The sequence below is a fragment of the Pipra filicauda genome, unplaced genomic scaffold (genome assembly GCF_003945595.2).
Source record: "Pipra filicauda isolate LSUMZ 115617 unplaced genomic scaffold, ASM394559v2 scaffold299_size895176_pilon, whole genome shotgun sequence".
NCBI classification, from domain to species: domain Eukaryota; kingdom Metazoa; phylum Chordata; class Aves; order Passeriformes; family Pipridae; genus Pipra; species Pipra filicauda.
Genome location: NW_024104419.1, coordinates 532,035 through 553,557, shown reverse-complemented (window position 1 = coordinate 553,557; position 21,523 = coordinate 532,035). Strand labels below are relative to the sequence as shown.

The following is a 21,523-nucleotide window of genomic DNA, read 5'->3' as shown; positions in this document are numbered from 1 at the left end:
CACCCAGGGAACCCTGTGCCAGAGCAGCGGCTGCAGCCACCACCTGGCTGTCAAATCCTTGTTTCCTGTGGGGGCTGGAGCCATGGACATCTCTTGTGCTGGCCCCACAGCCACCGCTTCTCAGAGGCCCACAGACAATTCTTCCTCTGTCTGGCATCTGCTTCTCTGCTTATTTATGGCCTTGTTTTCCCTGATAAACCTCAAACTCGTAACATTCAGTTCTTCCCTGGGCTGTCAGGGTGATGCTTGTCCTTGTGTCACCAGCTCAGGGTGTTTCCCAGGGCAGCTCTGCCTTGTCCCTGTCGGGCTGTTGGTCCCAGCCAGGCTGCTCCATCGGGATCAGCTTGGGCTGGGTGAAATGCCAGCAATGTCCCCATAGTTCTGTGCTGCAGAGGGAAGATGCCTCTTCCTACTGGCCCCAGTTGTGCTGGTGTCTGGGCCAGTGTGCCAAGTCCCAAGCCAGCCTTGAGCTTGACTTCTGGGGCAGTAACATGGAGGGGAGCAGTGCTCCACAGGTGGATGAAATGCCCATGGGAAAAGCACTGCCTGGCAGAAAACCTGGGAAACCTGTTTCTAGAATGTTCTGTGCCCGACTGTATCTGCCTCCCCCTGGGGGCTGCAAACCCTGGGGGTTTCATAGACCCAAACTGAGGGGACTCTTGTAGCACAGCTCTGTGTCTCCCTGTTAGGGGAAGCTGGTGAATCCATCCCACAGCTCAAGGCAAAACAGAGGAAGAAGAAACACCGAGGCAGAAAAAAACACCTTCAGTACTTGAAGGTTGTGTTATTTATTCCAACAGCTTATATAGTTTTATCAAACCATCTTTAACACAAAACATGTCTCCTAAAAGAGAGAATGGTGTGAGATCCTACCAGAGATCATCTCAGCTAACAGCTTGCAAAGTTAAGCCTGAATTTCAACAGTCAAACCAGCAAATTGTTTCTCCCCTCCCCTTAACAACATCTTAAAATGCTGACACCCAAATGAAAAGGTGCCTGTGGCTGGTGCTGCTGGGTCTCCAGGTGGGGCTCATCCCCACAGAGCTGTGCTTTGGTCCTTTCCTGATGCTAAGCAGCAGCAGCACAGGTAAGTGGTGTTGACATGAGGGCAGTGGGACTGGTCAGGTCCCTTCCCCACTGCCCACCCTGACGAGGGGCCATGTGGACAGTCCAGAGGCCAGGTCAGATCTAAGATGCAGATGAAGGTGAGGCTTAGAAAAACCAATAAACTGAACTTCTAATCTATGGAAACAGAATAAATAATAGTCTAAATTTGCAAAGGAGGAAGGTACCTTGGACAGGAGAGTCTGATGTGTCTATTATTACTGAAACTGTTTTCCCCCTAAGGGAAAATCGCAGCTAAGGCATCTTGAGAATGGCTCATGTCGCTACAACCACGGCAGTGTTGCTCTAAATTATTAGGGATGGAGGCAGAAGTCTTTTGGAGGTGCCAGTCCTTGCACAGCATCTTGTGGCTCTCTACAGAAACGTGGTTGCAGCAGAGGCATCTGACGGACAACTTGCTGTTCCAGGTTGGCTTTTGTCCGCAGATTCAATTGCAAATTCTTGTCTGATGTTCACAGCAAGGCCTTCCTCCTGCCCATCCCGACCCCTGTTCGCTCTCATGGGGAGGGGCTGCTTTCTTGCCCCTTTGGTCTTGCTCCAGGGTCGTTGTCAGAAGAGGAGGCATCTCTTTGGCTTTCTGCGAAAGGGAGGATTGGGAAGAAAGCAAAGTTACACCCTGCTGAGGACACAAGCCACCAGTAACTGCTACAGCTGACTTCATTCTCATTGCCACCTGAAGACCCACTGCTCCCCTGCTGTGGCCAGGCACTTCCCAGGCTGTGCCAGGAGCTGGGCTCGCCGGTGTCTGTGGCAGCTCACCTGCTCCCTGCACGGCCAGGTCGCCGAGCTCCTCGGTCAGCTTGCGCATGCTGATGGTGGTGGCATCTCGCTGGATGTCGTGGACAGCGTTCCTCCGGCCCGCCCGGTCGCAGGAGATGAAGTCGGTGTAGGTGCTGGACTCTACCTCCATTGCATCTCTATTCGCCTGCAAAACACTGTGGAGAAAACACAGCTGTGAGGACGAGGATGCTCGGCAAGGCTCGAGTCACGGCTCCCTCCAGGTGAGGCTGCTCCGTGGGGTTAAATTACAGCACGAAAAAACAGCCCCTGTAACTCTGCTCTGGTTCCTCTGTCAGCAGCCACTGAGATCTCAGATATCAACCCCCTCGTGTGGGGAGACCCACCGTGCTGGGTGGCCCAGTGTGCCAAGGATTCATCCCAGCTGCCTTACTGGCCCTTGTTCTACCTTCCCACTGCAAACCGAGGCAGACAAGGAGTTTTTCTCTCCTTTGGAGTTTCCAGCCTTCTCCTTTAGGCGAACAAGGTCGCTTGCAGCAGCTTTTCCCTTCAAAAAAAGCATTACAGAGAAAGACCTCCTTCCTCCTCAAAATGCTACAGGAGCTTTGAACAGAAGCCAAGTTTGGCTCACTGCAGGGGAGAAGGGGTGCTTATCCATCCTGAATTTGTAATGGGAAATGATGGAACTCCTGGGAACAGCTGGAGGAACAGAGGAATATTTTACAGGTACGGGGCTTTGGAGCAGTACTGGCCTCCACTGGTTGTGGGATGTCACTGAAGAAGTGTTGGGCTGGACTGCTGTGAGATAAGCACTTTAACATGTGAAAAACAGCCCTTCTGTGAGACACTTGGATCCGTTCACTCCAGACTTGTGCCTGTGCCAAGGGCACAGCACAAAGAAAGGCTCGGAGCGGCCACTTGTCACACGCGAGCTCCGCTGTGAGCCAGCTCCGAGCTCAGCCTGATGAATCCTTAAGTTGCTGGTTTTTCCCCTCAGCCCAGGGTGTCCCTTGCCAGCGTTTGCACAGCACACAGAGTGCAGGGGCTGCAGCAGCTCGGGGTGTCCTGTCTCCTGGGCACAGAGCTGGCAAGCACACACTGCCTCGGCACGGGAAACCCACAGCTCTCAGTTCCTGCTCCTGTAGACTCCGTTTGGCACTTAGTTTGGTTTTCTGTGTGGAAGTTAGAGATTAATTGTTGTCTTATCTGTGATTCTGCTCACTGTAAAATACGCCTCTAGCTCCACTGATGGTGTCAGTGCTCGGAGCAGGTCCCGATTAGAAACGCTCGTGTGCAGTGAAAACAAAGTCATGCACATTTATTGCACATTCACTCCCTTTTGTGCCTCGGGGTTAATGACCCAGAGAAGTTTGCTCAGCTTCCTGTACAAATCCTGCTTAATACTGATTTTCCTACCAGGGAATTCTGCTGGCAGACCACCAGACTGGACAGGAATCACACTCCTCTGCCTAACCCCCAGTGTTATGGCACTAGGAAGGAGATGAAGCAGATGGGATGAAAGAGGTTAAATTCCCCCCATTCCTGAGCTGAGCAGGGTGCAGCAACCACAGTCTTGGTAGCCCCAGGGACTCCTCTCTTGGTGCTGATGCCAGATCAGGGAGTGCTGGCACCGGCTCTCTGGTGGGATGTGGGGCTCAGCCTACCCAGACCTCCCAGGAGATCCTGCTTCCCCAAATCCAGCAAATTCTTGCAAACATCCATCTCCTCCAAGGGCTTGGCATCCCTCTAGCCCCTATTAAATGAGCACTGGGAAAAGCTGCATCCTTTGTCCCAGCAAGAGATCCCAGCTGTTTTTCCTCACCTCCTCTCCTTCTGTCCCTGGCGTGCCGTTCCTGGGATAAGGCACACGCTCTGGATGCAACAGGCTGGATGAGCTCAACGAGCCTTTTCCCCAGGACAGGCTGAGCATCCATCATTCCCAGACAAGTCCTTACAGCTCATCAGAGCTCAGAGGCTGCTGACCTTCTGCAGCTGCCAGAGATGTCATACGGACTTGGGAGGCTTCTCCAGGAGCGATCCACACAAGGCTCGGTTCATCTCCAATCCGTGAGGCCAGTCCAGAGCTGAGATGCTCCAGAGTCCTCCTGCCCTTGTACTGAGGGCTGGACCACCTGGTTTCTAGGATGGACTGCCCGAAGCTGGGACAGGAGACAGTCCCTGGGATGCAGCATTTTCCCAGTGTTCCTTGATGTAGCTGCCAACAGTAGTGGCAGTGCTGTGCCAAGCGACCAAGTGCCCCATCACACGGGAAAAGGATGGGATCCTGACTAAAAATAGAAGGCACCAAGAGTGCAGGTCTGGGTGGCCGGGAGATGGCGCATGTGATTTATTTATTTCCATGGCTGGGAGGGCTCCTGCCTTCGGCTCTCCATGCAAGGAGCTGGAGACGGTGGATTTATGAACAAAGCTTTCCAAATTGTGCAATTCCTTCAGGATTTTCAAGGTGGGAGGCTCTCGAAAGCCTTGCAGGCAGAGCCCTCCACACTAGCAGAGAGACTGCAGCCTCTTTCTCCAGGAAGCTGTTGGACTGAGAGGGTGATGGGAGCAGTTGCCTCGATTTTTGATAGAAAAACCTGCTTTTTCAATGACCACTTCCACATTTCCAGGCAGGTGCAAAACAGTTCCACGCAGGTGCAAAACAGTTCCACGGGGCTTTGCTCAGTAAGAGCTTGTAGCATCTGCCAGGGACAACAAAGGAACCACCTTCCCTCTTGCCCAGGTAATTCAACCTGAAACTGTGTTACCATGGACAGTCACTTAGGGGTGGCAGGAGGTGCAAAGGGGGGTGCAAAGGGGGGTGCATCACCTACCTTTGGTTTTTCATACTCCTGTGGGCTGACGGGATGATGGGCCTGCTCTTGCCAGGCGTTGTGGGAATAATCCCACACACACACACATACAGTGCACAAAGGTTTCCAGGGTGCTTCAAAGAGGTGATTCAGCTTGTCCCCAAGGGCACTTTCCTTCCCTCCCTTTCCTCCCTGCTGCTGATGGTAACAGAAGGAGTCCCTGTGCCCTCAGCACAGCGTGCCAGCCTGCAGGGATGGGGCAGGGAAGCTGGGACCTGCTGCCCACTGCATATTCCTCAAAAGCTTTCCTGTGCTGCTTGGAGGGAGGCTGTGTCCCCTCTGCCACTGGGACGTGGTGCTGCCAGTCCCAGAGCAGCTGGCCACAAGTGAGGAAGCCCCTCACAAGCTGCCACTGGCACCAGGGGTGTCCCAAGAGCCACCTCTGCTCCCATCTGCCCAAAGCAACCTGGTTCTGCCAAACCTGCCGTTTGGCCTCAGCTTAGTTCTTTGTAGTGTCTTGTGAGGACTAAAAAATGTGGAGCTCTAACAGTCTTGGCTTTGTTGGCATGGGCTCAACTTCCAGGGCCATTTTGCTGTTGGACTGAACTGGTCTCACCAGCATTTTCCAGGGAAGTCTCCCAGCAGCTGACAGAGCAGCTGGCTCTGCTCTGGGGGCTGCAACTAAACCAGCTTTACTCGTTCTGGGACTGAGTTGTATCCATTTAGGATGTGGATGCTAAGAAATTGAAGGGTTAAATGTTTCTTCTGCCGTTTGGTAAAACAAACTGGGACATTTCTTTTGGGTCAGCTCCATGTCCTATTCAGTCCCACTGACAAGCCTGCATTTAAATCCCTCTTGCCTGCTTCGCAGCACAGATCCCAGGACTAGGGCAAACAGTTACTGCAAATAACGTGAGTGGCAGAGAAATGACCTGGAAACTCCTGGCAGGTTACCCTGAGCACAGGACCCTGTGCCTGCAGGGCCCATACAAGCCCTGCGACCCGAGCCAGTGGCCAGGGCTGGTCCCCGGGATTGGATGGATGCTGCAGTCACACTCAGCACTGACTCCACTTTCAAGGAGACCCTTCACACAATATGGCATCTCTCCCTTGTCTGGGTTAAACTTTTTATGACTGGAAAGGGCTGTTTCTGGATGGTGGCTATCTGCAGGCTGGGCTGAACTCAGCCCACGGCTGCTCTGTGCCTCCTCTCTGCTGGCAGGAGCCCAGCACAGCCCCAGCTCTGGGTGCTGCAGCCCAGCTGTGGCTTCACGCTGTCCACTGCAGCTGGGATACAGAGCTGTAGGTTTTGTTTGGAGATGGCTCTCTCATCCCACAGCCCAGCCCAGGACACGCTCTCCCACCCACACGCTGTCACACCAGTGGACATAACACTCTTCTGGCCATGAAGCCAAATGAAACCTATAGTTCCAGGGTGAAATTCCAAATTTCTGCCAGGGACAGGGGATGTGACCCCATCTGCTCACGCATCACATTCCACTTCTCTGCCCTTTCTTGCCAACCTGCAGGGACCAAGGCATGGAGTGGTGTGGTGGCCTCGGAGCTCTCGGCATTGTGCAGTGCCCCTTGCCCTTCCATTCCAGGGTACAGGGACTATTATTAGACCTCTCCTGCTGGGGCCGGATCCATAACAACAGCAAAACATACTCAACAGCCCTGCTGGGCTTTTAAAATATTTACAGAGTGAGATGGTTTACTGAAGAGGGGGGCCTGGTAGAGCACAGAGACGGGAGCACCGGGATTTCTGTGCTCCCTGTGGGTTTGCTGTGAGGTTTCCTGCTGGGAGAGTCGGATCCAGTGAGGAGAAAAAAATATCCCGCAGGGCTGAAGCCAGCACTTGAGGTCAGGGGGTTTCCACCAACTGTCTGACAACCTCCAGCTGGAATTTCAGCAGATTTTCCACTGGGATCTTGTCTGGGAACATGCGTGAGGGGCTGTACATCAAAGAAGAAGGATTCTGTAATGGTGTTATTGGGGTATTTTTAGACCTGTGATCGTGCCTAAAGGCCTCATTATGTCTCATGACCCCTCACTAGAGCCTAGATCCACGGCCAGAAGCTGAGCTGAAGATGCAGCTTAGGATGAAGATGCTGCTTTTGGGAGCCCAGTCTGGCAGTGGCTGCACAAGCACCAAGTGTTGGTAAGGCTGGTGACAGGGTGTGTGCCAGACACATCTGCTGGGTCTGTGTTCTCCAAAATGTGGTGGGGGTGGGTCTTACTGGCCACAATTGATGTGCTCCAAACTGCTGAGCCCCAAGTTTCCTGGCTGGGTGAGAAACAGGCAGGAGCAAGGCAGCAGCCTCATGTCCTACGATGGAAGAGTGTGTCCATCTCACGTGCTGAGCGGCTTCTTTCCAGGAAAGAATAGCATGGAAAAGCCTCACCACACTCCAGTGATGAAGAGATGTCAAACTGGGCATGGCACACTGGTATTTTTGGAAGGCTTTTGCTGTGGTATTTCTTGTAATAACTCTGTACCCTCTGGCTCTTACACTAAGTACAATAAATTCAGCCAGGGCAGACATCCCAGCTGCTCCAGCCACTGCAGTGGTTTTGCAGGAACAGAGCTTCCAGCGTTCCCCAGGACTTGGTGGAAAATTGTAATTCCTACAGGAGGAGAGGGGATACAGCTGAGGCTCAGTGTCCACAAACAGATCCCTTCTTTTGCTTTTGGTTTCACAGTATCAAGATCACTTCATGCCTGTAGAACTGATAACTAATTGCTCAGCCCCAGGTTTAAGATTAGGCTTAGACTAACTCCTCTGTGACTTCACAAACCTCGCATTTAGCTCTACCAAGCTCTCCAAACTCCTTCCTCTCCCGCCTCACCTCCAAAAGACACGTCCCCAGGGCCCCCAGTGCAGTGTCCCTGCTGTCCCAAGGCACCTCCTGCTGCCCCACACCCTCACAGCCACTGCCCAGCTTCCTGCTGATGTACGAAACGCTCCAGACAGATTTCAAAATCACAGCTGACCCTTGGCATAGGGGTAGGGTGAGTCCTTGTGTGTGCTGTTGTGGTCCCCAGGGGAGAGGGGAAGGCTGGGGGAGGCGGGAGGGCAATGCTCAGCCGCCAGGACGGATGTGTGGGGAGATGGTGGGACAGAGCCGCCCGTCCTCCGTCCGCTCATCCCTCTGCCAGGAGGACAGCCCAGTGCCCAGCTCTGGCCACACAGTGCTGCCAGCCTGGAGCAGGCAGCACCCCTCTGCGAGTCCCCATGGCACATGGGTGCTGAGCATCTGCTCCAAAAATCCTCCACCACGGGAAGAATCGCAGTTTGCCTTGGCAACCAGGGTCTGATGGAGCCCTCTGCTCCTCCCTTCCCCTAAGCACCAAGCCTTGATGCAGCTTAAGCCTCTTCTGCAGCTTCTCAATAAGTTGATTAATGAAAATAATTGGTCTCTTTGTGCATCTGGAGACAGTTGCCGTGACAGCAGTTGTATTTTTGTTTTGTTCCCAGGTCGAGCTTGTTTTTCACATCCCCCAGCTTCAAGATGCTCACAAATCAGGGAGCACTCTGTTTCTTCCCCACCTCCAAAGGACACGTGTCCCTCTGAGGGATGGGTGGCAGAGGGGATGAGGCACATTCAGCCCTGGCAAGCCTTAGAACGTGGCAGGCTGGCAACTTTCTTGCTGCCTGTTTTTCACCCCCTCAAGCCAGGCTCACACAGTGCTCTGACTTCTGCAGAGCAACGAGCAGAGAATCAGATCCCTCATGTTTACCCAGAACTGCCATGAGCACTGACAGGTCCCTCTGTCCCCTGCAGGGGCCCTTTCAAAGCTGTAAGGAGTCTGAGGCTACGAGTCCCTTCTCCATTACTTTTATTTTCTCAGAACTTCTTCGCTGTCTTTAGATGTCAACATATTTTTACACGAGCAAAAAGAGCGACTGTGTGGAAGATCTGCTAATGCCTGAACTTGCAAAGCAGACAACCCACAGACCAGGGACTTTAAACCCTCTAGCTGCAGAAGCCCCACAGCTGCTGTGGCAGGCTGTGTTCCGTGTTCCATGTATTCTCCTTGCTTGTGATGTTCAGACACCTTATCATGCCTGGGCCATGGGGTGAATTCCTTTGCAATGGGGATCCCCGGGTTTCCTGCCTTCCTCCAGATTGTTCAGGAAGAAAAGTCCCCAGGGCACTGACCTCTGAGTCAACATCACCTTCTAAAACTCCACTTGAATTCCTGGCCCAGGGATGCTCAACCCCAGCACTCCCCCCAACACTTTGCAGGCTTCCCTGGGCAAGGAGAAGTCAAATAAGCACAGAGAAGATACAGCTGGGGCTATTTTCTAGCACAGCTGCCCTTGTCACATATAAGAGGAAGGTGAAGCCGCAGCAAGCCTTGATGCTGTAGCTCTGTTTCTGGGTTGAGGAAGACCTCTCTACAGGACAGAGGTAAGCAAGGATGAATCCTTATTTTTATGCCTAGCAGGAAAAAGAGCTATTTATTCCAGTTCTTCTTTGTGATCTGAGGAGTTGAGCTCTGTTACTGTGTGAAAGCAGTGCTGGTGTGGCTGGGAAGGGGAGCGCAGCTTGGCAGAGGTGTTGTGAGGGCTGTAACTGTGCAGGTTTTGGTTGAGGGGGCTCTGCTTAGCACAGGGAGTGTGAAGCTGAGAGCCACCTGCCTTGGCTGAGACTTGCACAGTCCCACAGGAATTTGCATCCAGCATCCAAAGAGTCCTCCTGACTCAGTGCAGTGTAAAAGGCTGAGTGAAAACCTGTGAAGCCTCCTGAGGTGAGAGAGCCCTGGCAGCTCCCAGTGGTGCCTAAAAATAACTGGGGCACCTCTTAAAGAGTGTCAGTGTAGAACAAGGCTGATTAGCAAAACCAGGCTTAGCTCTGCTCCCTGGAGCTGGCTGCCTGTCTGTCTGCTCCCCTGCAGGGAACAAAGCCACCAGTGGACCCCCCCATGTCAGGGCAGGGGCAGTGCTTGTCTGGCAAGGTGAGGGTGGGGGAGATCTGTCTTTGGGGGCTGTGAGAAGGGTTGGCTGGCTGGGATGGTGCTGTTGGTACTTGACGTGCAGCAGGAAAGGGAAGTGTCAGAGTTCAGAACAGGCTGGCAGTTTGGGGTGGCTGAGCTAAGCCCTTTCAGGTGGCTCCGCTAAGCCCTTTCAGGTGGCTCCATGGCTCCTGCAAACCTCTGGAATCAGGAGCCCCTTTGGCTGTTCTACCTTGCTGGGACTCCTACCAGGGCAGGGAAAGCTCTGTAGAAATCTTCACAGAAGATTTCTGTGATGGATGGAGAATTTCTGTAGAGCTGTGTCAGGTGACAGCAGCTTCTGATCCTTCCTGCAGGCAGGGTAAATCTCTCTGTGCAAGTCCCCAGGGATATGAGCTGCAGTGGTGCTCGAAATGTGCCTGTAACATTACACTGGGGATGCTCAGTGATCATTGCCACTCATAGTCTCAGGAAAGGGAAATCTCCTAATGAAATGAATTGTCAGCTGTTTTATGGTCCACTGAAATGCAGCCTTGGTGGAGGACACGGGGTGTCTCTGCACCAAAGAGTCCTGAGGTCCTGTAGTGCAGATCTCAAACAATACAGCCCTGGCAGCTCCGTGCAGGAGCAAAGAGAGCAGTGACATTGATCTGAGCACAGAGGAGACACAGGAGTGAAACCACAGAAAGGATCTGCCATTTACGCAGGAGGCACAAAAGGTTAAGCTCTGGGGATTCCCTGGATCTTGCTGGACTGACTCTACAATGCAAGGCAAAACTCCCTTACATGGTTACAGGAAAACATTGCCGTGCACGGCATGCGGGGGCAGCCTGGGAGCAGGGTTTGCTCACCACGTCCCCACTGCTGGCAGGGAGAGGCTGTGCAGCACGGCTGGCACTGGGGCCTGCCTTGGAGTCAGTGCTGGAACATGGCTTGGTACAAGGACACGGCTGTGAAGCGTAAATAATACAGCAGGGAAGTCATTACAGCAGAATTGTTGATGTTTCTTTCCTCTTAGCAGCCCTCTAGCATCTAGTAATTCAGAATATAGAGGGAGGTCAAGTGACTCTATGATACAGGAAGGAAAAAAACCATTTTTGTTCATAATATCTCCCTGTGAATAGAAACTTTATCAGTCCATAGTGTGAATGCCTACCTGATTCAGTTGACTTTCCTTCTGGACATGACTTCAAACAAGCTTCATGCACAGCAGGACAACAGCTTCTGGGGAAGAAAAGGAAAAAAAGATTAAGAAAACATTATCTGTTCTTATTCTGGGAAGCAAAAAGCTCAGCTGCTCTTTCCACTGTCTGTGACCAGGATGGCAGAGGGGTGGTGGGGGTTGGCAGGCTCAGGTGGAGCCTGGCTTGGCGAGCAGGGAGATGCCAACCAAAGGGTTGACGTGTAAGGAAAGCCCAGCTAGGGCTGCACAGAGAAGGGCTCTTTGGTTTTGCTTCCCCTTCCTCTGCCCTCCCACGGGTGCTGGGGAGAACTGAGGCAACTCATGTCTCCTGACCTGCACGGTGGTGACCCAGCAGCTGCCTCCAGGGTATAAGTGGATATTGGTTTGCAGCTCTGCTGCCCTTTAAAGAAGTGAAACTTCCATATTGGCTTCTCCAAGGTGAAAGGGGAAGTTCGATCTGATAGTTCTGGTGCCTCACTGGATCTGTGTCCAGCTCCTTGTGTCTCTGCTGTTTGTGCACAGCTGAGCCTCCTCCTGCTGTCCCCAGGCACTGCTCAAAGACATTTCCTCTGTGGCCTCAACATCTGTGGGTGCCTTGCAATCCCTTGACCTGCAGAGCCCAGCCAACAAGACACTTGCTTATTTTAGCAGCTGTTTCAGCTTTCTGAGTTTTTTGGAACATTATGGACTGTTTTTTTGCCTTTGTCCCAGGGACAAATATTAGCAGAACAGGAACCAAGAGATGAACCATTTAACCATATAAGCAGTAGCTCATCTAGCAATTCATCTGTCTGGGCCATCTGGGTTGAGTACCACTGTGACTGGAACTATTTCTCATCCTTTTCCAAACTGGGACAGATCCACAGCCTTTTTCTTTGTTTTTCTGACCCACTTTCAAAACTTTGTAGTTGGAGCTGACTACTTGCTGGCTCTGGTCCTGCTTCAAGGACAGGGCACTTGCTGCTTCTGTGTGTCAGTTTGCCCATCTGTTAAATGGAGTTATTAATACTCCCTCCCCCTGTTAGATGCTTCAAATAACTTAAAGCACTTTCAGATCTGCAGATGACAGGCTTACAGAAGTGGAAAATGCTAATTATGATCATGACAGGAGCTAAACAAAGACACAGGGATTTAACAATACACTTTTGTTGGTGTTTACCTCATTTATAGCAAAGTGCTTACTGGAAACACTGGACCGGAAAAGAAACAGCATTCCCACAACTCTGGGAATATGCATCGCCCTTTTGGGGCACCAAGCAGGCAAACAAAAGCAGGAAAAGGAAGAAAGCCAGCTTTGGAAACCCACAAGTCTTTATTTTCCTCCTTTGCCTTCCTGCCTCGCTCTGGCTCGTGTGTTACACAGCCCAAACAGTTAAACCTCCAGCACTTCAGGAGTGTTGCAAAATATCTCAATATACGTGGCCCTCTGCCAAGGGAGGCTTAAAGCAAACTGGAGCAACGATGCTCTGAAGTACAAGTTACCACTGAGCAGCTTCATTCCTGATGGGACACAGTGGGAACCCCCCATTTTCTCTCTCAAAAAAAGCTGATTTTGGAGACAAAAACTTTTTAGCAACTGGGTACTGGCTTTCCAACTCTGCAGTCCTGACACTTTCTCCCCCCAGCCCCTACTTGGGCATCTGGAGTCTGCAAGTTTTTTGAGCCCCTTGCTCCATCCACAAAGGCTTGTCCTCTTCTGGCTCACCTGCTCCTGCTGCTCCCTGGGCAATGGGCAGAGCTGGAAAGGCCAGGCAACATCCCACACAGGGAGTTTGGAGATTTAATGGTGGTGAGGTGGGTCAGTCCATGCAGTGTAACTAAGGATGGGCTGAAGTGACTTGTTAAGGAGCACCACATTTCCTAATCTAGTCCTATAGCCCATCAAGGTACAAGGGTTATTTTGGGATAGTTACATCCATACCCATGAGAAATGAATTACAAGGGCACCAGCACAGAATTATAGAATAATTTAGGGTGGAAAAGATCTTTAAGGTCATGAAGTCCAACCACTAATCTAACTCTGCCATGTCTGCAAGTGCCACATCCGTGTGCCTCTTTAACATCTCCAGGGATACTGACTCCACCACTTCCCTGGGCAGACTGGTAAAGTGTTTGACAACCCTGCCAGTTAAGAAATTTTTCCTAATATCTGACCTAAACCTCCCCTAGTGCAACTTGAGGCCGTTTCCTCTTGTCCTATCCAATGTAGATGATGCACATGTTTGAGGTTTAGATTTTCTCCGTGTTGACCAGCTGTTATCCAAAAGGAACAAACACATGAAACAACCTTGGTCCTCTCAGCATTGCTTCAAAATGAATGTATGTTCCAAAAAAAAAAACCCAAAACCCAAACCGTGCCCCAGCATATTTTTTGGCTGAATTCAGCATTATTCCACACAACAGCTGTTACGGTGCTGCTTTGATCCAGAGAGGAAATCCTTTCTGGTTTCAAGCAAGGTGATGGCAGAGGAGAGAAGGTTATTCTCGTGTCTCTTGGTTGCTGGGTAAACAACAGGCTGCATACATGGCTGATCAGAACAGGAGCCTGGTCCTCCCAGAGCAGCCAGACTGCCTTGTTTAGTGCCCTGTCTGCAGCAGCAGCTGGCATCCTTGGTACAAGAAAACCTCTAATTGTAATGGAATGTTTTTCATAAGTCACTAATGACTCTGAACCAGGAGGTGTTATAATCCTTAAAATGCAATATCCTCTTAATCATACCCAGGATTGTTTTGTTACCCAGATAACTACCTGGTACCCATTAAAATGCCTTCAGAGCTCTTTGCTCCACTGATATCTCATGGCAATGAGCACCACAGATTAATTACACTTTGTGGAAACAGTAATTCCAGTAAAGTTGATGACGCTCTGGTGGGGATATGTTTGGATTATTACATCACTGCAAGTATCAACAGAAATGGCATTTTGGTGCCCGCCGGGGACTTCCCGAGGCAGCAGCTTGTGACCAGCAACGTGCCTGCATGAGAGGTGCTGTGCAGGAGCTGTGCAAAGAACACCCTGGCTGCACTGGGGAGTGCTTGGGAACTCACTGTGGAAACCAGAAATGAGTGGAGTAAAGTACATGTTCCTCCAGGCTCGAGGGCAGTGAGAGTTCTGAAATGGGGCACAGGCAGTTCATAGTCCAACTGCTCTTCCTGCTCGTGCTACAGGTACCAGCCAAGACCTGGAGTGGTGTCTCCACCTCCTTAACTGCCATCAAGAGGAACTTGGGACAAAGCCCATGGAACACCTGAACCCTCCCTTCTCACGAGCTGGTGCTGGCAAGCCTGGGGAGCAGCATCCCTTATGACTTGGCTTTTTCTAGTCATGAGCTAAAGACAACTGGAAACACTGGGCTTTTTTCCCCCTCTCTAAAACAGGTGCTGTGATGGAAAATTTGTTTTCTGGATCAGCCCATGCAAAGAGCTTTGGTGACATTAAGGAAACCCCTAGGAGTGTGGAGAAACAAATGGAATGTGAAGATGGGAGAGACCAGAACAGGTTGACACAGAGAGGCAAACAAAAAGCTGGGCTGAAGCTTCTGCTGTTCCTTATGGACTTGTAGATTCATCCCCGATTCTGCCCCAGACCTGTGTGAGCCCAGGAAAATCATCTGTGATCTGCAGAATAGTAATGATGCTGATGTTTGGGTGCCCAGACAGGCTGGAGGCATTAATGCACAGCAGTATGCTGCAGGAACTGGCTCTGAAATGTGGGAGATCAGGAAATGTCAGCAACATAGAAAATGTTTTCCATAGTTATTTTGGGTGGCAGGGTTGTGTGCCTGTGGGTATTCCTCTGAGTGGGCTCAAAAGTAGATTTACTTCGGAACAAGAGGATAAAGGGAAAAAGCAAAACTCCGTGTTCTAGCTCACCCTGTCCCTGTACACGTCCTCAGAACTGTCCACCTGGGTACAGAAGATGCACAGCTATGAACATTCCTGGGTTTCATCTCTTCATGACCAAGCTGCCCATGCTGGAAGCCCAAGCACTGTAGTTAATGGTCTCCAGTTCTCTGAGGCATATGAGTTTGCACTATCTGGAAAGTGTCCCCAAAACTGATGGCATGTGGAACTGCCTGAAGGATTCAATGCTCTGTTCTGTGCCCAAGGTATATTAAGCACTATTGGTATGTCCACGTTGTAAATGGCCATTTGACCTCTATCTGCACTGTAAATGAACCCAGCCACAGAGGATCTCTTCATGCATCCTTCTTTCCCCAACACCATCCCTCATGAGAGCTGGGAGGTGACAATTTCTCAGCTGGGTGCCCACACGTTAGCACGGTGGCTCTTTCCAGCCATGAGTCTCCAAAGCCAAGCACTGTCCCCCAGTAACCAAGCCAGGCACGCTGAGAAAGCAGCCCAGAGCTTGAGGGGCTGCCACCATCCGAGGGGCTCTGCCACTTGGCCAAGCCATCCCCGCTTCCTAAGTCTCCCCTCACCCTCTCGCTGCTGCAGCTGCTTCTTGCTCACTGACCCCAGCGTGTCCTGCTTTGAGTCACCAGCCCATCCACCCAGGGCATTGCCTCTGGGTTCACAGCTATACTTGGCTCTTGTTCTGCAGAACCATTTACCCCTTCCAAACAAAGGGAAATTTCCCAAAGACGCTTTTGGGGCCAAGGCATTACATGCCTGTGAAAGCCCCCCCACCGCGGCTCGCTACCAGCTGCTTAGGGGAATCCAAAGAGAGGAGAGAAATGCACACAGCTCCGAGGTGGAGGAATTTGCAAAGCCTCCTGAGAATACCACCACACAGCACTTCTTTTTTTATCCCAAGTCTTCGCCTTTTAAAACATTTGCTTGGAAAGCTGGATGCCAGGGAGTCTCCGAGCCCGCTTCTGCTGCCACGCTTCTGCAAAGCTGTCGCCCGTGCCCGCAGCTCGGAGGGGAGCCCCGGGCAGCTCCTACGGTTCCTGACAGCCCGAAGGATGGATTCCCACCACGGCCCCGCACAGACGGCACGCCGGGTGCCTGTCCCACCGCCTGGCATCCCTTCCCGTGCCAGCGCAGAGCCACCCCGGCGCTCTAAGGGATTCCCTCCGGCGAATCGCTCAGAATAAACGGACGCACGTTAGAAATGAGGCCAGAAATCCCCACGGGCGTCACTGATCCACTGGTCCTTTGTGATTTCTAACCACCGAGCCTGCTCTCCCCGCTACCGCTTCGCGCTGATCCGCGTTATTTTCCAGGCGAAGCAGCAGCCGCCTCCCTGCCATCAGCCTGCACGCGGCTTCTCCCAACAGCAGAGAGAAAAACCCGGGATGCAGCTGGTTTTTTAGCCCACGGTTTGCCGGGCAGCAAACCTCGGTGTTCGCAGCTGGCTGGGTAAAAAGTTAAGCGATCTCCCTCTCCACAAAGCCCCGCTCCGCGGCGTGGCCGGGGCAGGAGCGCAGCCCCCTCGCTGCACCCCGGGCAGGTGTCCCGGCCACCCAGCTCGCCAGCCCCTCGCACAGCCCCACTTACAGCCGCTCCCGCTGCTCCTCGGATCCCGAGCTCCGCGCTCCCGCCGCCCGGGAAGGGCTCCCGGCTGGATAACACCCTCCTGCCGTCCCTGCCCGCGCTGGCGAGCAGCCAAGCCGGCCCCGGGGGAGCCGCGACCGGTTTCAGACTCGCAGTTTCCTTCTGCTGGGAGCTGCTAAATGAAGTTGCACTTGTGGGGCCAAGGGGCGTGTTCTCCTCTCCTCGAGTCAGTCCCTGCCCGCTGTAATCCAATGCTCTGCCCGATGATGTCAAGCAGCTCCCGCTCGGCTCCTACCTTACAGTCGGCAGGAGGGATCCGTTTCCTTTTCACAGGGATCTTTGTTTAGCTTCGGCTTGTAACCCCATCCCCCGGCAGCTGCGTGTGCCCGAGCATCCTCCCTTCAGTGCTCAGCGCTGTGGCTTTTGCTGCCTGCCTGCTGTTGCCCCCGGGTCTCTCCGGCACATTGTTTGGATGCATGTCCCAGATGGATCCCACCGTTTATCCTCTCCAGCAGGGCCTGGCCAAAGATGCCATCACACCCTGTGCAGCCTGAGCTATCCTAGCAAGTGTAGCACCGGGTAAATGCCTCCCATGAAAAATACAGCTTTGTGTGGTTTTGGAAGGCTTTTTGCTCCACTGGCTCCCACAGGGTAAAATCCAAGACTACTTCAGCTCGTGTGCCCCTGGGTGCCAGCCTTATTTGGGTCTGAAGTCCAGAGCTGGTGACAGCACCTGGATTTAAGAGGGGAAGGTGTTATGAGCAAGGTAGTACCACGTATCGAGCACGTACCTTTGTATCCACCCTGCTGTGTGAAGCACAGCCTGCGAGCTCTCAAAGAGCTTGGGGCCACTTCAGAAGAAGAGGAAATTTTGGCTGTTCTTGGCACCACGGGGGGCCAGGGACATCCCTCTGGTTGGCATCACCTCCCTGTGTCACATCAGCCTTGGAGCCCCCGTGGAGTGACAGAAGCCAAGCAATCAAGGTGGTTGCAGTTGCTCCCTGGGCCAGCGCTCCTGCCCAGCCCTGCCAGACTGGAACAGCTCATTAGTGCTAATTGCTTTGCTGAGAGAGTGAAAGATGTGCTCCATCCCTGCTGTAAGGACACTCAGTGTCCTTGTGAGGGGGAGAAGTGGCACAACTCAACTGGGGATCACAAAGGGTGTCTGCCAAGGAATGGTTCTCGTCCCCACTCGAGCTGGGTGAGCTTTTGTTTCGGGTTGTATGCAAAGTGAGCAGTGTGAGCCAGGAGCACTTGGCTTTCCCAACCTGCTTTTTAAATGAGGCTTCATTCTCTGAGCACCAGACAGGCACAGAAGAGGCAGCTCTGCCATCCTGCAGCTCTGCCATGACAGATGGGCCTCAGAGCCACTCAATGCCAGGTGAGGAGCACCAGCCTTTCCTCTTGCCCCAGCACCAGCTGTGCAGCCAGACCTTCTCCACCTCTGCTGCCATCACCACCTCCAGCCAGAGTCTGTTTGTGCGTGCCCAAAACCACGCTGGAAGATACCCACAGCCCTTCCATTGCTCACAGGAAGAGATAAAAACACCAACAGCAGCAGCAAGCAGTGCAGGAAACACCCTGATGACAATACTGATGCACGGAGGAAGGGGAATGGAGCTCAACAGAGCAAAACATACCCGTGCTCAGAGCATCTCCCAACTGACCTCGTGTAACCTCCTGGTTCGGATCAGTTTTAGTTCAAAACCAGTCCCAGGAAGCCCATTTGATTTCCTGAGATGTATCACCTGGCAGAACTCATCTCTCTCCAGTGGTTTTGAGTCACATGTTGTGCTACTCACTCGAAAGTAGCAGTGAGGGATTCACCACAATGCCCCACCCGTCTTCATGAGATGCCAGGGAGGGAGGAGGGCTCTGCTGCTCTGTGCCAAGGGACAGCACAGCCTCAGGAGGCTGCTGTGCTGGCCTGGCCAAGGCTGCAGTTTTCCCTTTACTCCAGCTTACATTTGAAAGCAATCCAGAAAGTTTTACAGCTTGGACTGCAGGGTTTGGAAGCCAAGTCTGGTAAGGATACAAGCTCTACACCAGCTACCCAGGCTTTTCCTTGGCAGCCTGTGGCCAGCACCCTTACAGCACAGGCAGCATAGGACAATGGCAACAACCAAGCCCTTTGGAAAGCCAAGAGCTCAGAATATGTGCTCCTAAAGCAATAGTCTTGTCTTGCTCAAACCTCCCAATCCTGTGTGTGGTCTTGAAAACAAGCCCCTCAAAGCATCCACCAAAGAGTCTATCCTTTTCTGCACATACTCATGTGTCCTTACAGTGACTTTCTCATTGAATACCATCCCCTACAAGAGCTGGTCAAACACTTCCCATCAAAACTCTTCTTAAGTAGAAAAATGCAGTTTAGGATTTTGTACAGGTTGTATTTTTTTTTTCCCACAAGGGGTGTGAGTGGGGGGAATCCTGAGTTTGCCTGAAATCTTAAGGCATTGGGATAAAACTGCATGGCTTTCAATGTGTTCACTCTTCCCATTCTTACGTGAAAGTCGACATTTTACTCTGGAAATACACCCAAATTTCTAGCTGGTTCTCATGTTCCCCATCTCTTGTCCTACTGCTTTGTCCACCAAAAGGCATTCACCCAGATGTGTGGGCTGTGGATAAATGTGGTTCCTATCTCACTGTAAGGAGCAGACGTTAGAGCTGCCAGGCATGGCACGCTCCGTGTGACGGATGGTGTCACAGCCTTGAGCTGACTGACTCAGCTGCAGCCACAATCAGCCATTAGTGGCTTCTACTTTACCTCTTTGATGAGGTTTTTGCTGCCTGTTGCATCCATCTGCCTCATACTGTGCTGTCCTGTGTAGTCTAGGACCGGTGGTGATGCCACTGCCACTCTGGACAACCCGAGGTTGGCTCTGCTGCTGGTGACCATGCAGTTGGTCTGCAGTAAATTGTGAACTTTTTAGTTCTGCATCACCAAGAGGGATGCAGAGAACAATGCCCCAGAGAAGGGATGGTCCTACAGCACCTGCAGCCCATGCTGTGGGTGCCACCTTCGCTGCTCTGGTGCAGCATGGGGTGGGAGAGCACGGCTCAGGGAAGAGCAAGGAGCTGTCCTGCGGGGTGACTGTCAACCTTTAGCTGAAAGAGGGATAAAGCCAGAGCAATCTCGTAGGGCAAGTGTCAAAATGAGGTGAGAGTATCCCCGAGGGTGCTAACGTGAAGAAACCCAGCCCTGGAGCAGCTCTGCCGTGCTGGACTGCACGCTGCCTGCTCCGGCAAGAAAACCACCAGCACAAAGGACCCTCCGGGAAGCTCTGGAGCCCAAGCTGTCACTTCAGAAGGATCTGACCTGCCTCTGACCCGAGTGTTTTTGCAGCCTGAGCGTCGCTTCCCTCAGCAGCCCCTGCTGCCAGGGTTAGAGCAGCACTGATGCAGCGTGCAGCCTCCTCACGTAAGAGCAGCTTCCCGCTGCATTTCCCAGGCATTGAGGTCTCTGTGTCACTTGATGTCATCAAGATTGCAAGGAAACGTGGAATGGCACAAGATACGCACTGGAAAAAATCTGATGACCTGTTTTGTTTTTTTCCCCCAGACTTCCTCCCATAAAAGAAATGCTCTAAATAAACAACTTTTGATTAAAAAGCCCATAGGACATATTTCAGTGATGTGCTGGGCTCCCTAAGGCAAATGTGGATGTCTCCAGCCATCAAATAACAGCTTCACTTGGAGATTCGTGAGAAAAGAAACAGACAGGTAAAAGCAGCTTTAGTGACAAGCCACTCTTTTTGCTGTCAAGGGAAGGACACAGTTTGCTGTTGATTTAAAGAGTGGGTGTCGGGACGTGTGTATGAATTACCCAGCCTTCAGACCCATTTTGTTTTTATGGAAGTTGCTCATCCAGAAAGGTTCAACAAGTGAAACGAAAAGAAAAGCTTGTAATGAGGCTAAACTCGTTAGTGCCCCTCCAGGGTCACCCCTATTAGCAGGAAGGGTCGAGGAGTCGAGCCTGGCTGTGGGGAGCCCCTCTGGGCACTGGGGCAGCAGGGACGTGGTCGTGGCACAGTGTCTCAGTGTGGGGCTGGCGTTCCAGCAGGGCAGAGCACACTCAAAAAACTGTTTACTTTGAGCTGCAGCTATTTTTAGCTCCACTAATCTGTGCAGAGATGATAAAGCTTTTCATTGCAAAGAGGGTGGCTCTGCTTTGCTTCTGGGCAATTTCACTCATCCCTTCCCCCTTCTTGGCCGCTTCTCCCCACAGACCTTATCTCCTCTCTCTCTGGGCCAAACACCTCCAAAAGGTTTGTCCCAACTAGACAGGTTGGAGTCTCAGCCCCAACTTTTTTTTGCTTTTTCCCTAGAGAACGCATTCAGTTTGGGAAATAAATTAACTTTTTCTTTAATAGTCCCCAAAGCCCACTTCAAAGCCTTTGCTGGAAGCCCATCGTGGACATGCACCCTACTCTCTAATCCTTCATTTCTGCTAAATTCCTTCTGTCCAAAGGCTCTTGCAAAACAAGTCACTTGACAGTTATCTCTTTGCAGCTGCCACCAATACAAGCAGGTCTCAAACTCGGCTCTGATGGCAAGCCAGAGTCACCAGGCAGTGACAGCACTGCCCTACGCCACGATTTACCCCAGGGGTCCCACAGCCCATTCCAAGCTCCCTCACACACTCTGCATAAGAAGAACTTTACCTGCTGCTGACAGGAGCGAGCGCGGCAGCTGCTCACGGCACAAAGACGACAAAACAAGTGTAAATCCTGCTTGGTCAGGGATTTGTTTGTCTAAAGGACTCCAGAAGCTTCTCCGGTGTAAGCTCACAACAGTCATGCATCCAGCACATGCTTCACCAGAAAATCATCCCACTGGTAAAAGCTTTCTTGTCTGGGACACAGCGTGAATTACATCTCTGTTGGCTTATAGGTGTGTTCAGAGGGGGGAAGAATATGCAAGTATTAATTAAATAGGTTCATTCTGCTTGCTAGGAAGGGTCAGATATACAGATATACAAATGATTGTCAGGATGAGAAGGTGCAGCAGGAGAGGTATTGCTTAAGCTGATCATGACTGACTGCTCAGGTGCTGCTGGCAGGGAAGAAGGAGATGCCCTGAGGTCCACAAACAGGTACTTCTTCCCTTTGTCCCTCTGAGTACAGCTGGAAGAAATCAAATAGCAGGCTGGGTTGGCAGTTGTGCTTCTGCTTTTTGGAGAGCAAAGGGGTATGCTGACAACTGAGAAGAAAACAGTCATCCCTGTCAGTGCCAGAGCCACCCAGC

General features: G+C 52.0%; 1 protein-coding gene across 1 annotated transcript; it reads right to left on the bottom strand.

The window, feature by feature from the left end:
• Positions 1-749: 749 nt before the first annotated feature.
• PKIG (cAMP-dependent protein kinase inhibitor gamma) lies at positions 750-16,617 on the bottom strand. The gene is made up of 4 exons (XM_027745908.2): positions 16,280-16,617; positions 10,790-10,857; positions 1,885-2,060; positions 750-1,702 (listed from the first exon to the last, which is right to left on the bottom strand). The coding sequence occupies exons 3-4, from the start codon at positions 2,033-2,035 to the stop codon at positions 1,623-1,625; spliced, it is 231 nt and encodes a 76-aa protein (XP_027601709.1). The 5' UTR covers positions 2,036-2,060; positions 10,790-10,857; positions 16,280-16,617; the 3' UTR covers positions 750-1,622.
• Between the last annotated feature and the right edge of the window lie 4,906 nt (positions 16,618-21,523).